Raw genomic sequence first — 12,976 nt, forward strand, 5'->3', positions numbered from 1 at the left:
TATTTCCCAACTCCCAACCTGCTTACAGATACATAAATTGATGTTGAAAAATTGTATGTTTTTCTTTAGCTCATTCTCATCTCATTTTCAACACAATCTTTGTTTTCATTGTGTTAACTCGTATTATTATTTCTTTCTTATGAATGGATATACGATTTTGATGGATATATTGACAGGAGAAAATTAGTCGTCAATTTAGCTTGCTAATATGAACCTTATTTATTGGTAAGTTCGTTCATCCAGTAGGAAGGAGCTGGGGTAACAGGGGTGGATGGGGTATTACTTTATCAGAGTACATCTGGTGCAACATCCAAGTAGTAATATATCGATTATCTCACAAAAAAAAGGGAAAGGAATACATATTAAAACGAAAAGTAAAAATAAAATTTTAAGGTTTTTAAATAAAATTACGATTTAACAAATCAATATATTTAATCTTTTAGGGTATAGCTAGATTTATACTCTTTACTTTTATTTCACATGGTCGACAAGAGAAAGCATTTTTATTGCATTTAAACCGGATAACCAATTAGCATATGATTTTACAAAAAAAAAGATGGATTGTTTAAACAAATTGATTTTATTCGAGTTGTTCAAAAGCCTAACTCCAGCCATCCTAATTTAACCTAGAGTAGATGAAACATCAATTTACTATCTAACAAGTAAGTAGCACAGCAAAAAAAAACAGTAAAATACCATGCAGTAAAAAATATAAACCTGAACAGAAGAGGTGTACAAGTGATTAGGCGATTATGCTTCAAGTTTTTTCAACATATTTGTATGTATTGATCGATATACTTCACTATTCATAAAGAAGGATCATTTCTAATGTGAAGTACAATTATTTAAAATTAGTTTTAACAGTCATAAAACATGGCATTGAAAGATAAAGAAAAAGTTGAGTAAAGAAATAAAAACAAATTTGTGTATTATGTAAATAATGCATTAAAACATATGGATGTATAATTGTATAATAGTATCTGTTTAATATATATGACTTTTACTTTTTTTGTGATAACATAATTTTGATAATGACAAGTCTTTAAAGGGTCTACCAAACGCTTCTTTTAGATTTTGGAAAAAAAACGCGTTGCCAAAACTTGCGGGAAGCTCTAACTCTGAGGGATCCTTTTAGGTGCAGGCCATTACCTCTACAGGGTCCCTTACTTACTCTTACGCTTAATGGTTAACCTAGCCAGACCAACAGTTTGTAAAAATTGTACAGACATACAAATTTACACGTTAACTTTTTTTTAGAGATTGCTTTAAATTTGCTGTTAACGTATCCTACACTTATTTGAAGGCTTACCTTTAAAAGATCCATCCAGTGGTTAGGGCGTTTTTTATCTAAACGACAGATATAGTTTCTACTACTCTTTCACACAAAAAAATTAAACACTAAAATTGCTTAAATATTTATTTCTGTTACTGTTTCTGTGATGTTAAAAATTTTTCATACAATAAGTTTTTGCTTATTTATCAACAAATGTGTAAGAACAATTGAAGCCATAAGGTCCCTCGTTTCCACTGAAATATGAAAAAATAATTATATTATTTTTATCACTTTTGTGTAAGCCCTTTTAATTTAAAAAAAAATTCTAATCAAAAACAACCTGTGTTTATGCGACATGGAAAAAACTCCATTTATTTTTTTTATTTTTTTTAACGTTTACCATTCTTCTCAGATTAGACCTAACCTAATATTGTATTAAAATTTAACAAATAAAATTAACAAAAAGTATAATATAAATGACAAACCCCTATTTTTGCTGTCTGTCTGTCTGTTGGTAATGTTAGTTGGTTTTATCTTTCTCTCAATGTTTGAACCTTATATTTTTCTTTAATAATTTTAAAAGGCTTCGCCACTATCCGCTACGTTATCATACTTGTTTACTTCTAATTTACCTGAGCTTGTAATCATTGGATACAAAGTACAAGGTTTGATGAAACCTCTTGGATTTGATTGTCTTTCCTTCCAGCTGTTTACCCTCGTAGCTCTCAAATGTCAACATGTCCTAAAAAGATTTTGTGCATTTTAAATAACATTTTTTGGTTATTAGACACAACCCTACTTTCTTTTATTTTGAAGAAGAAAAAAACGTATTTCATAAATTTTTTCGGGCAACCTGTTTAAATTTAGAAAGGCAATTCCTTTAGAGGTAAAATTTGGTGGTAATACCCTTAATCGGTTTATTCTTCTTTTCTTATGCTATAGTCGCATACCCCAAAGCCTCAGTTGAAACCTCAGATAAACCCCACATTCAGTATTTGCTTCAAATACGGGTTTTCCGCTCTCTAGAAAAAGGGTTCAAGCTGTAAGCGAGATCTTAATCGACCAATAATAATTAAATATTACCAGCATGTAGTCTCTGTTACCAGATCCTGGGGCACAGGCATTCTTACACTTGGTGTTCAAGTCAAACACGTCACAAGTCATCTTGGGAACCTTGCCGTCGGGTGCACTAAAATACAACATTTTCCAGTATGGTTTCGAAACCGATTAACATCCGCTAGACAAGAACCGGTTCTAAGCCATGTTGAGAAATTGTGTATCGTATCGTATTATATCCAGTTTTCTAAGAATTTAAAAATGTACAATCATAATATAAAAGAAACAGTTTTATCTTCGGCATCTCGGGTATAACAAAACTAGTTTTAATCTTATAATTGTACATTTTTATATCCGCGGTAAGCTGTTTATAAGACCATGCGATAAATGAATATTAAGAATCGGTTTCTCTAGAAAATTGGTGTGGAACTATATAGAGTACTGACCCTTTTCAGTACAAAGCTACTCTTTAAATGAATGTGTCTGTTTGATTGTTGGTTTTAAAGAGTACTAACCCTTTATTGGTATGTAAGCTCCTCTGTAAGGTTCAAGGCATGTTTCAATAAAAAAAGTAACCTACTTCTTTCAATAAAGTAAGGGAAGGGATGTGTGGGGAAAAAAATATTTTTCAAATGTTGATCTTATCATTGCATGGACAATATGACAGGGGAAAATTGTCGTAAATATAGGTTTCTTACGTGGAGCTCATTTGTAATGGGGTATCGTTATTTTAGCCCACTGCGAGTTTCACTTAGGGAACATAAAAATTTAGCGTATCATCCAAGTAATAAAATATCCATTAATCTATATTATTATTGCCCGTCCTTTATTTCAATTTTATAGAGATAAAAATTTTACAGGACTAAAAAAACTATTTTAAGATATACATTTTTTGCCAAATCTCTTGGGGAATGTTTTACCATTGTAAAAATAACATAAAGGGAATAATTTTGATAGCGCAGCTTCTCTTTAATCACAACTGTATTCCGCAAATTAGATTAATTTAACATTTGCTACTTCTTTGCGAATTTTTGGGAATAATTGATATTTAAAATTTTAACTTTAAATGAGCAAAATTCCAATTAATTAAACTGTTAAAATTTTTTCCCCCAAGTTGTCTCAGTTGAATTTGCTAAGAAAATTGAAATAAAATTGTTACAACATTTAAATGACTTGGTAAGATCATTTATCTAAACATTAAGCCTCACTGCCAGCGGGAGCTACTACATTAGAGGAGATACGGAAAAAGTGTGACGTCATAAAAATACGTCTAAACCCATCTCTTTTTTGGAAGTTTCCTTTCCCACATTTCCTCTCATCCTTTTTTAGAAGTAATTTTTGTGACGTCACACATGACACTTTTGCATCTCCTAAATTACACAATTTTCTTATTTATTAAATAATAATTTTCTAAGGTAAAATAATTCCAGGTTTACTTGTTAGTAGCAAAGCTACTCTATAATTCACTTTGTCTGACTGTCAGTCAGTCCATCAGTCAGTTGGCCTAGTAACGCTATGAAGGATGATCTTCTTGGATGTTATTTAAGATATACAGCTGATATTATTGTGAAGATTCCCTATACTAATAAGCGAAACAGCGTATAGTGTCCAATAAAAATGATGTCATACAATACAAATGACCAATGATAGGCCAGTATTCAATTTACCATTGGTCAATTACAATTTAAACTGGCCTATCATTGATCATTTGTATTGTATGACGTCATTTTTAATTGGACACTATACATACACTGTTTCCTAATAAGCATTCAGTATGTAGTTTACTTCGTCCGTCAGTCTGTCAGTCATGCTAGTATATAGAAAAATAGACGAAATTTTTTTTGACGAAGCCCAATTTGTACCACTTTTGATTTCTGTGACGTCATGAAAAAGAGGGATTCTCCACTTTTTTTAGGGGTTTTCTTTCCCACTTCTCCTCTCATCTCCCTCATTTTTATGACGCCACAGGAATCAAAAGTGGTACAAATTGGGCTTCGTCAAAAAAATAGAAAAGTGAGAGGGATAAATCAAGAGAAAGAGAGAGCGTAAAAATGCATTTGATGAGATGCTACGCAGCCAAAAATCTAATGTACAATTTTCATTTTGCAAAAAGACATTTTGTGTCTGGCACAAAATGCAGATTCAGACACGAAAAGGGGGATTTGTGCCACCAGGGGGGGAGGGGACATTGGGCTGCTTATTACACTAATCCCCAAAGTTTTATAATAACGTTGACTCTTATTTATTAGCTTAACAAATTTTGGGACTATTATTGAATTTTAGTTAGTCGGTTTATAAAGTTGAGTGTCCAAACGTTCCAACCACTAATTATAATCTACAGAAGGGGTAATGTTGTGTATAATCATTGAGGACGTAAATCATTTTATCGGCCATTGTCTTATCCCTTTAGATCCCTGGATTTGTGCTGCTTTTTATTTATTTAGAATAATATTTTAGGGTCAATTTGAAATTCTTGATGAATAAAAACATTCTTCTCCTTACACATGCATGAAAAATTACAACAGCTTTCTTTGTACTCTACTTTATTAATTTTAAAAAATTGTCTTTGTGTTTAAGGGTATCATTTAAGATAACACCCTAAAACATAAATAAACTTATAATTATTATCAGAACAGTAAACTATAATTCAAATTGTGCCTATTTATGTGTCAAGATAAAACTACTATTACATGTAATGTAGTTTGAAAGTACTGATATTATTTTTACCGTTTAAAAAAATTGAAAAAGTCTTTTAAATCTTCCAATTAACAAAGAAAATCATCTAAAAATATTTAGTAAATACACTCAAGAGAAGTAGGACAATGGAATATTACACTCGTCCCCAAAGTTTTTCGTAACGTTTTCTTATTCGTTGGCTTAAAAACTTTTGGAATTTTGATTGGTTAATTCATTAAGTTGAGTGTCCTAACGTTTCGACTAATAATTGTAATCTACAGAAAAGCACTTTTAGGAATTTACATTGTACATCAATTTATCGGCCATTGCCTTATCCCTTTAGATGTCTGTAAAAACCGAAAATTCCAAAAGACCAATACAAAGCTTCTCTAAAAACTAATTACCTGATCTGATAGATGCAGGATACTGAATCTGGATAGTTATTAGGATAGTATGGACTCAATATAAAGCTGTTGTCTTCCACATATCGTCCGCCACACAAATACTCGGCGCTGTAACAAGAATTTTTGGTACACATTTTTTACATTTGTTTTCAAAGCAAAGCTTTTCTTTATTTATATTTGTTCCGTATGTCCATACGTAACGTAGGCATGTCAGAATCATCCTATCGTTTTTAAAAATTGTCGAATGATACATTTAACCGTTACACTTCATTGGCGTAGCAGTTCTTTGATTTTTGGAATAATAATTAGGCACGATTTTGTAAGTGAAGCATTTCTATAATTAATTAGGTATTTCCAATACACATTAAGCATCTTCTGTAGTTAAGCAATTCTAAGCCGACGTTTTGATAAAATTGAATATTAAATGCATTCTTATTCTAAATTTGTTATTATTTGTTTGTATGTATGGCTGTCCTATTTGTTAAGCTTTGCTTTTATGGATATTGTCATCCTTTTTTATGTTGATGTTACCTGACTTTGATTCTTGCACCTCCTGATCCACCCTAGAATAAAGTATCATACTTTTAGATTTTTATTGTTTGTTTGATATTAGAAAAGCATTTGATTCTGAACCAAAGATATCATTGTTAAAATTTGAAAGATGATGATGACCTCTAGATGGGGCATGGTGTCGCTTCAGATTCTAGACTTCTCCAAGCACCTTGAAACATACTCCGCGACTTATAATTGCGGTATAAAGCTCAAATTTGCCTGATAGACAACCAACCTTATGATTGCACGACATTTGTCTGGAAGTCTTAACTGTGCATGTTAATGAGTTGCACCTGTTTATGGGCCAAGGCATTCTCCCTACTCCCACTATTAATGTCACAGGTCTGACATAGTAGCAGCAGGTTTTATTCTGCAGGGTGGTCCAGACTCGAACCTGACACCTCCCCGTCAGCAAGCCGACACGTTAGCATTTACTTTAACATTTAGCATTTGAAAGATACAAATGAATTAAAAACTATAAATAAAAGTAAAATAGGCATTCCCCCTACTCCCACTATTAATGTCACAGGTCTGACATAGTAGCAGCATCTATTATTCTGCAGAGTGGTCCAGGCTCGAACCTGACACCTCCCCGACAGCAAGCCGATCCTTCACCAATTACTTTAGCATTTGAAATATACAAATAAAATAAAAACTTGAATAAAACAAACAAAAAATAAAAACTTACCCTCTTCATGACATAATTCAGTAAGAGATCATGTTCGTGTGAGTAGAATGGTTTAGCTTTTCCATCACAGAATTCATACTTCTTCGGAGGGTCAACATCCTCTGTTACACTTAATATACTGATAATTATTTATTCTTGCCGAAAATATAATCATACAGTAGACGTTAAAACTAATATTTTATTGATATACTAGTGGCTTCGCCCCGAGCCTCTAGGGGCTTTGCACCAAGAGGTAATTAAAAAAACATTAAGTACTACTGGTGCTGCCGCCAGTAGTTTTATGTGAACTAACTTCCCCATAAGAAAAAAAATTGGGGAAAAATAGGTACCTACGCAAGAAAAGAAAAAAAGAAAAAAATTGGGAGGGAGAGATTTTTTATTTTTGGGGGGGTTGTGGACGTCCCACCCCCCAAGAAAAAACCACCACAGGACCAGTAGGTATATTCCCTGAAGAGTAGAATCCGATCGGTTCAATGGTTACCGAGATCTAAAGGGACAGACGGACGGACAGACAGACAGACATCGTTCTACTTTGTATTATAGATTAATTGAAAGTTTGAAATTATATCCTATTAGATAGAGAAGTAGTTTTTTTTGGAAGCTTTATAAATATTTTGGGGTGGATATAGACTATTTTCCTGACCTCCCCTGCCCTGGTCTAGAGACTAGGGGTAAACGTGAAGAAAATATCTAAGAATATCAAATATTTGCAATATATGCTAGATAGTAAAAGCTTTAATTTTCTTTAGAAAGATTTGACAAAAATTTCGTGATTTTATAAATTAGAAAATATTCAAAAATAAATCAAATTTTAAAAGTTTGAAGAAAATAAAGTACTTATGATTTCATGTCATTAAAACAAGTGTTAATATACAGCAATTAACTTTTTAATAGAAAACTAATATAAAAGCATTTAAAAGAACATTTTAATATGAATTTCATATAAAGAAACATATTTTTGTTGACATACAAATTAATAAATAGAAAGGAAATCAGATTTATCCAGATTTGTTTAATGTTTTGTTCATGCATGAGAAATTACCTGAAGTTTTAAATATTCTAGAAATTCAAATGACATATGTAACTCAAGTATTTATCGTTTGTTATCATAAAAAAAATGATATTACTTTTTTCCACAATAAAAAGCAAAAAGAGATAACAAAAAGTGCCTCATTTTATGGCTGTGGTTAAATCACCGGATTGACACTTTTCTTTTCTTTTTTTAAGGTGTATCTATATTCCCTGAAGAGTAGAGCCAAATCGGTTCAGCGGTTACCGAGATAATAAGCTTGAGACGGACAGACAGATGGACGGACAGACATAGATATGAAGGAAAAGATTTATTTGTAAAAAAAAACATTTGCTGCTTTAAAAAATATCTAAACTTTTAAAATTAATAAATTTTGTTCTAAATTACTCATTCAAATCAAAAACACATTTTTGGCTGATTTTATCATTTTTGTGTGCAAGTGTTTTACAAAGGCCATAAATAATTACTAAATAACTTACGTAACTGATCCTTCACTGCATTTCAAATCCATTTCTTCTATTTCAACGCTGAAAATAGAATTAGATTACTTTCCTGCTTTTATTTTGCCAGATTTTTATGCTAGATTTATTTAGAGTGATATAAGGGAAGCTGCAAATAGTGCCTAACAAAAAGTGACGTCATACAAAACAAGTGACCAATGATAGGCCCGCATATATTTTAATATTGGTTAATGTATTCTGGCCTATCATTAGCCATTTGTATCGCATGACGTCATTTTTTATTAGGCACTATTTGCTGCTTCGTTGTTAAAGTTGATTTTTTCAAAATGAAAATTATTTTTAGGACAAAATAAGGGGACTGATATATGGCTACTAAAATCTTTGGATAAGACATTGAGATCTAGCCAACAAATCAGCCACCATTTGATAATTCTCAACGGTTTGCAGCTGCTGGAATTAAATGACTTTATAGTTAGAATTATTTGGCTATTTTTTTAAAAATAGCATGGGCGCTTTTTACCCTTTCGATCTAATCCCTCTGGCAACATTTACCCACCAACTAGCAGATTTGAAATATTACTTACTCAATTCTCCATTGGCTGATGTCATCGTGTCCTCTGATCAAATCAATATGCCACTCAGCCTAGTAAAGAATATCAAATTTATTTTTCAATATTTTCCATTCCTATTACTTTTTACTCTATATATTCTATATTCTAATATTTATATGCTAAATAGGCCTTTAACAGTTTTTTTAGGCCATAACAAAAATATGTGAATTCAAGAAGAAAGTGTATTGTAAAATATACCGCCCCCCCCCAAATTTTTAAAAACTGCTCTATGTTAGATTAATTACTTTAAAGGTTTACATTGAATTTCTATTGGGATGTTCAAAGTGGCAGTATCCAGACTTTGCCACCCGTAAAATTAATCTTTATGATCTATTTCAGCCTATCATAATTAAAGAGCTAAAGGGAGGAGTAGGTTGCGCTAAAACTCCGTAAAGATTATGAGTTTTAAGTTAAAAACAGTAGTAGAACGATAAAATTTATGTTAACTTAAAAAATTGTCTATAGTTCTTTTCAATAGAAATACACATATTTAGTGAATATTATCGTTCTACTAACATTTTTAAGCCTTAAAACTCACACCTTTACGGATTTTTAGCGAACCTACTCCTCCCTTTATATATATTGTACTATTGCAGCTTTTTTACTTCAGTAAAGCCTTTGTCATTATAAATAAAATCATAAAGGTACAACTTCAAAGCAGTGGCGTGCGGTAAATAGCTTTTAAAATTTACAGAATATCTTTGCACTTGAAGATATGAACATCATTTAAATACAGCGTTGCTAAGAAACAAAACTGTCAACAACAAAAAAAAGCCAAAAATTTTACCTGGCAATAGCTGCCGTCAGCCACTGGTGTGTCAATATAAATAGTTTCATACCTTGCAATAGCTGCCGTCAGCTTCTGGTATGTCAATATAGATAATTTCAATGATTTTACCTTTCAATAGCTGCCGTCAGCTTTTGGTGTGCCAATATAGATAGTTTCATACCTTGCAATAGCTGCCGTCAGCTACGGGCGTGTCAATATATATAGTTTCTCCCTTGTGTAGCTCCAGAGTTACTGTCTCCGGCCTTCAGAAAAGATCATTTAAGGTTCCTAACGAATAGCTCTTAGTTTAGGCATGTTAGAATTGTCCTATCGGTTTCAAACTTGGCAATATAGATAGTTTCTCCCTTTTGTAGCTCCAATGTTACTGTCTCCATTCATTAAGGACCATCAATAATTCAAATTTTATCAGGATTCTTTAAGGTTCGTAACGAATAGATCTGATCGTTTCAGGCATGTTAGAGTTGTCTTATCTGTTTCAAACTTCAAACATCAAGTTAATATACATTGAACATTTATAGGAATTACACTTAAAATTAGCTTGAAGAGATCAATGGAAAATAAATTAAATTAAATTTTCTTACCCGCAGATGCCTTGAATTTGGCCTCTGAAATGAATGTATTTTTACTATTATCTATATTTACTCAATTTCTCTTGAGTTGTAACTTTCATTCTCTGATAATAAAATTTACTTTATAATAAAGTTAAGAATGAAATAAGAAAACCATACAATGGAATGCAAAACAGTTTTTCTAATAGATAAACACTTTGTGCATGAGAGGGAGGAAGGGGACATTGGATTGTGAATTATAAAGGGCCCAACGTTTTTAAAACTTCACTTTCTTAATTATTGGTTTTAAAAGCTATCGATGTATAATCTTATCAAAAGAAGTAATTTTGTTAAAGTTTATTGATAATATGCAACAATTTATTGTCCATTGTTTTATCCCTTAATTTTCTTGCTTTCTGTTTTTACCTGACAAGAGTGGCGAGAGCCCCAAATATTACAACGGCCCTAATCATTCTAAATAACATCGTTTTGATTTTTTACAAAAGATTTTGTTCATCAACTAAATACCTAAGGAAATTTGGTGGTAAGCTCGTTCTATGATTACAATTAATAAACAGCAATTTCTGAAGCAGCTTATAATATCTCAAAAAAAGTGAACAAATGTTCCAACTTTTGGCCGAACTATGCCGATTGAAGTCATATTCCCTTTTGATATGCCGTCAATTGGGATAGTTTGGCCAAACATAGTAAATTTTGTTTGAGACACTATAAACTGATTCCCTTTCTAGTATGTTTGTACAAGCTACCAAAGGCATTATTTTATAGCAATTAGCTTACACATCTAATCTAAGATTCACTTAATTTACAAGATAACAAAATCTTATTGGCGATAAATGGAATCACAAAATGGTTAGGTACACATATCTATTAAAAAAAGGATAGTTTAACTTTTGAAGTGGACATAGATAATTAAATTCCCGACTTTTACTTTTTAAAGTAAAGCATAATAACTATCAAAAAAATAAAATAATGAAACAATTAAAGAAAAAAAGAAATATGAATGTGTTATATAAAAATGCAATACTGAAAACTAAACTCTCACCTGTCAGATGGTGAATCAGGACTGAGTGCTAGTTCACTTTAATTACTTTGTAATATTTTGCCCACTTGGTGCTAATAGAGTATTCAAGAGAGGGTGGATTTTAGATTTATTTTAAAAGTAGTTGTGACAGAGCTGCTGCAGGGCATTTAGCTTCCTGTTGGTTGTGGCTGCAGCATTTTCAAAGCTGCGTGGATGAAAATGTCTGCGGAAAAGGGAAGCTTTTGCTTAATGATAGGTAGCTTTAGGGTGGCTGCGGCTATGGGTGATTCATATAATAGTTGTAGCTGAGAACGGCTGAATTATAATTTTATAACTGCTACTGAGGGTGTCTGTAGTTGCAGCTACGAATGCCGAGCCCTTTTTTATAACTGGTAGGTACCATATAGAAAGCGTAGCAGCTCTAAAATAATTGACTGGACGTCCAGACAGGCGGTCTAGACTAGGCTACTCTGCCCAATCGGACATACGGACAGACCAACCTTAGCTACGCTTCTTAAAATTAGAAAGATCTAAAATAATTTCTTTTCTCGTATTCATTCGAATCCGGTGGAAAGGAACCGGTTCTCATCCATACGAAAAAACTATGTCTAGCATCGTATTATATCCAGTTTTCTACGAATATAGAAATGTACAATTATAAGATTAAAACTAGTTTTTTTAGCCCCGCGGAAAGCCGTTTATAATACGATACGAGAAATAACTATTTCTAAATTTTCTCTCTTTTTTAAAATTTCAAGTTACGCCTAAATTGACTAAAGTATAAATATGAGTAATTCTTTTCAATAAAACACCTTTACTTACATTTTTAGAATTTCAAAAATGAAGTTAGATTACTGTATATCAAGGACTACTTTTTTATTGTTTTTGGAAGAGGTCAAACAGTTTTCTATTTTTTCTCGGTCAACAAAGTTATAGAAAAATCTTGACACAAGGATGACAACATCCATAAAAGCAAAGCTCATACAACAAATAAATAATAACAGCCATACTTACTATTGGAAAACAATTAGAGATTAGGTTGATAATAAGCTTTTTAAAAATTAATAATAAATAGGTCTAAAAACGCACAATAGTTGCAGATTTAGCTGGAATACATTAATTTGGAGTTTAAATCATAGAATAGTTGCTCTTCAAATATTGTGCCAAAACCTAATACAAGATGTCTTATTTCACATAATTGTTCTTCCTTACATACATAGGTATTCAATTATAGAAAAGCTTTGCTTTTGTTAAAAATATTCTGTGATTTTTCATAACTTTTAGAATTTTTTTTTCTTTTCAACATTGTATAAATGACAACGACATTTAATATCTTAACTACTAGGATATCTACAAAAAGTATTAAGTTGTCTGTCTGTCTGCTCATCTGTCTGTCTGAAGCTTAAGATCTCAGTAACCACTGAACCGATTGGGCTCTACTCTTTAGGGAATATACATAGTGGTCCTGGGATGGTTTTAAGCTATTTTTGGGGGGGTGGGACACCTAGCCCCCGCCCACCCCATCTCCCCCCTAGGCTGGGGGCGAAGCCACTAATTTAACCCATAACGGTCATGACTGCCCAAACTGCGTGACTTTTTAAGTATGGGTATGACACATAACTAACAGTTGGAATATTTTGAATATCTCCATCCTGGCGGGCACAGGATGCCAGTAAACCTAGCGGGATCATCTAGGTAAAGAGCAAAAATATTTTTTTTACTTAAACAAAGCATATTATCTTAACAAAATACTAAAATATCCTGTTTAGTACATCCTCATATGAAATATAGGTGTTCAAGTCAATTTTGTTCCAGGTATGATCCTGCAGGGCCTGATCCTCCAGG

The 12,976-nt window shown here is 32.2% G+C and overlaps 2 protein-coding genes across 3 annotated transcripts in view; one reads left to right on the plus strand and one right to left on the minus strand.

The window, feature by feature from the left end:
• The window catches only part of LOC145313231 (uncharacterized), a 128,706-nt gene that overhangs the window by 2,444 nt on the left and 113,286 nt on the right, over positions 1–12,976 (plus strand). The window lies entirely within an intron of this gene.
• Positions 1,400–11,199, minus strand: LOC145313227 (blastula protease 10-like). 2 transcript variants are annotated; one of them, XM_080152528.1, is made up of 12 exons: positions 11,153–11,199; positions 10,516–10,563; positions 10,123–10,146; positions 9,702–9,783; positions 8,725–8,783; positions 8,159–8,206; positions 6,650–6,758; positions 5,941–5,972; positions 5,410–5,517; positions 2,357–2,462; positions 1,906–2,015; positions 1,400–1,527 (listed from the first exon to the last, which is right to left on the minus strand). In XM_080152528.1, exons 2-12 carry the CDS (start codon positions 10,560–10,562, stop codon positions 1,473–1,475), a joined length of 780 nt encoding a protein of 259 aa, XP_080008654.1. In that variant the 5' UTR covers position 10,563; positions 11,153–11,199; the 3' UTR covers positions 1,400–1,472. The 2 variants fall into 2 exon arrangements, with proteins under 2 accessions (XP_080008654.1, XP_080008653.1); XM_080152527.1 differs by having other exon boundaries at positions 6,650–6,767; positions 11,153–11,194.

This window comes from Acartia tonsa, chromosome 3 (assembly GCF_053477335.1).
Source record: "Acartia tonsa isolate MP-2025a chromosome 3, ASM5347733v1, whole genome shotgun sequence".
NCBI lineage: Eukaryota > Metazoa > Arthropoda > Copepoda > Calanoida > Acartiidae > Acartia > Acartia tonsa.

Excerpts from the sequence above, each read along its gene's own strand:
- LOC145313227 (XM_080152527.1), bottom strand. The coding sequence starts at position 10,562 with ATGATTAGGGCCGTTGTAATATTTGGGGCTCTCGCCACTCTTGTCAG. Across the intron at positions 8,784-9,701 it reads CTGACGGCAGCTATTGCAAG|GCTGAGTGGCATATTGATTT; the intron begins GTATGAAACTAT and ends ATTCTTTACTAG. Across the intron at positions 2,016-2,356 it reads GTAACAGAGACTACATGCTG|GACATGTTGACATTTGAGAG; the intron begins GTAATATTTAAT and ends AAATCTTTTTAG.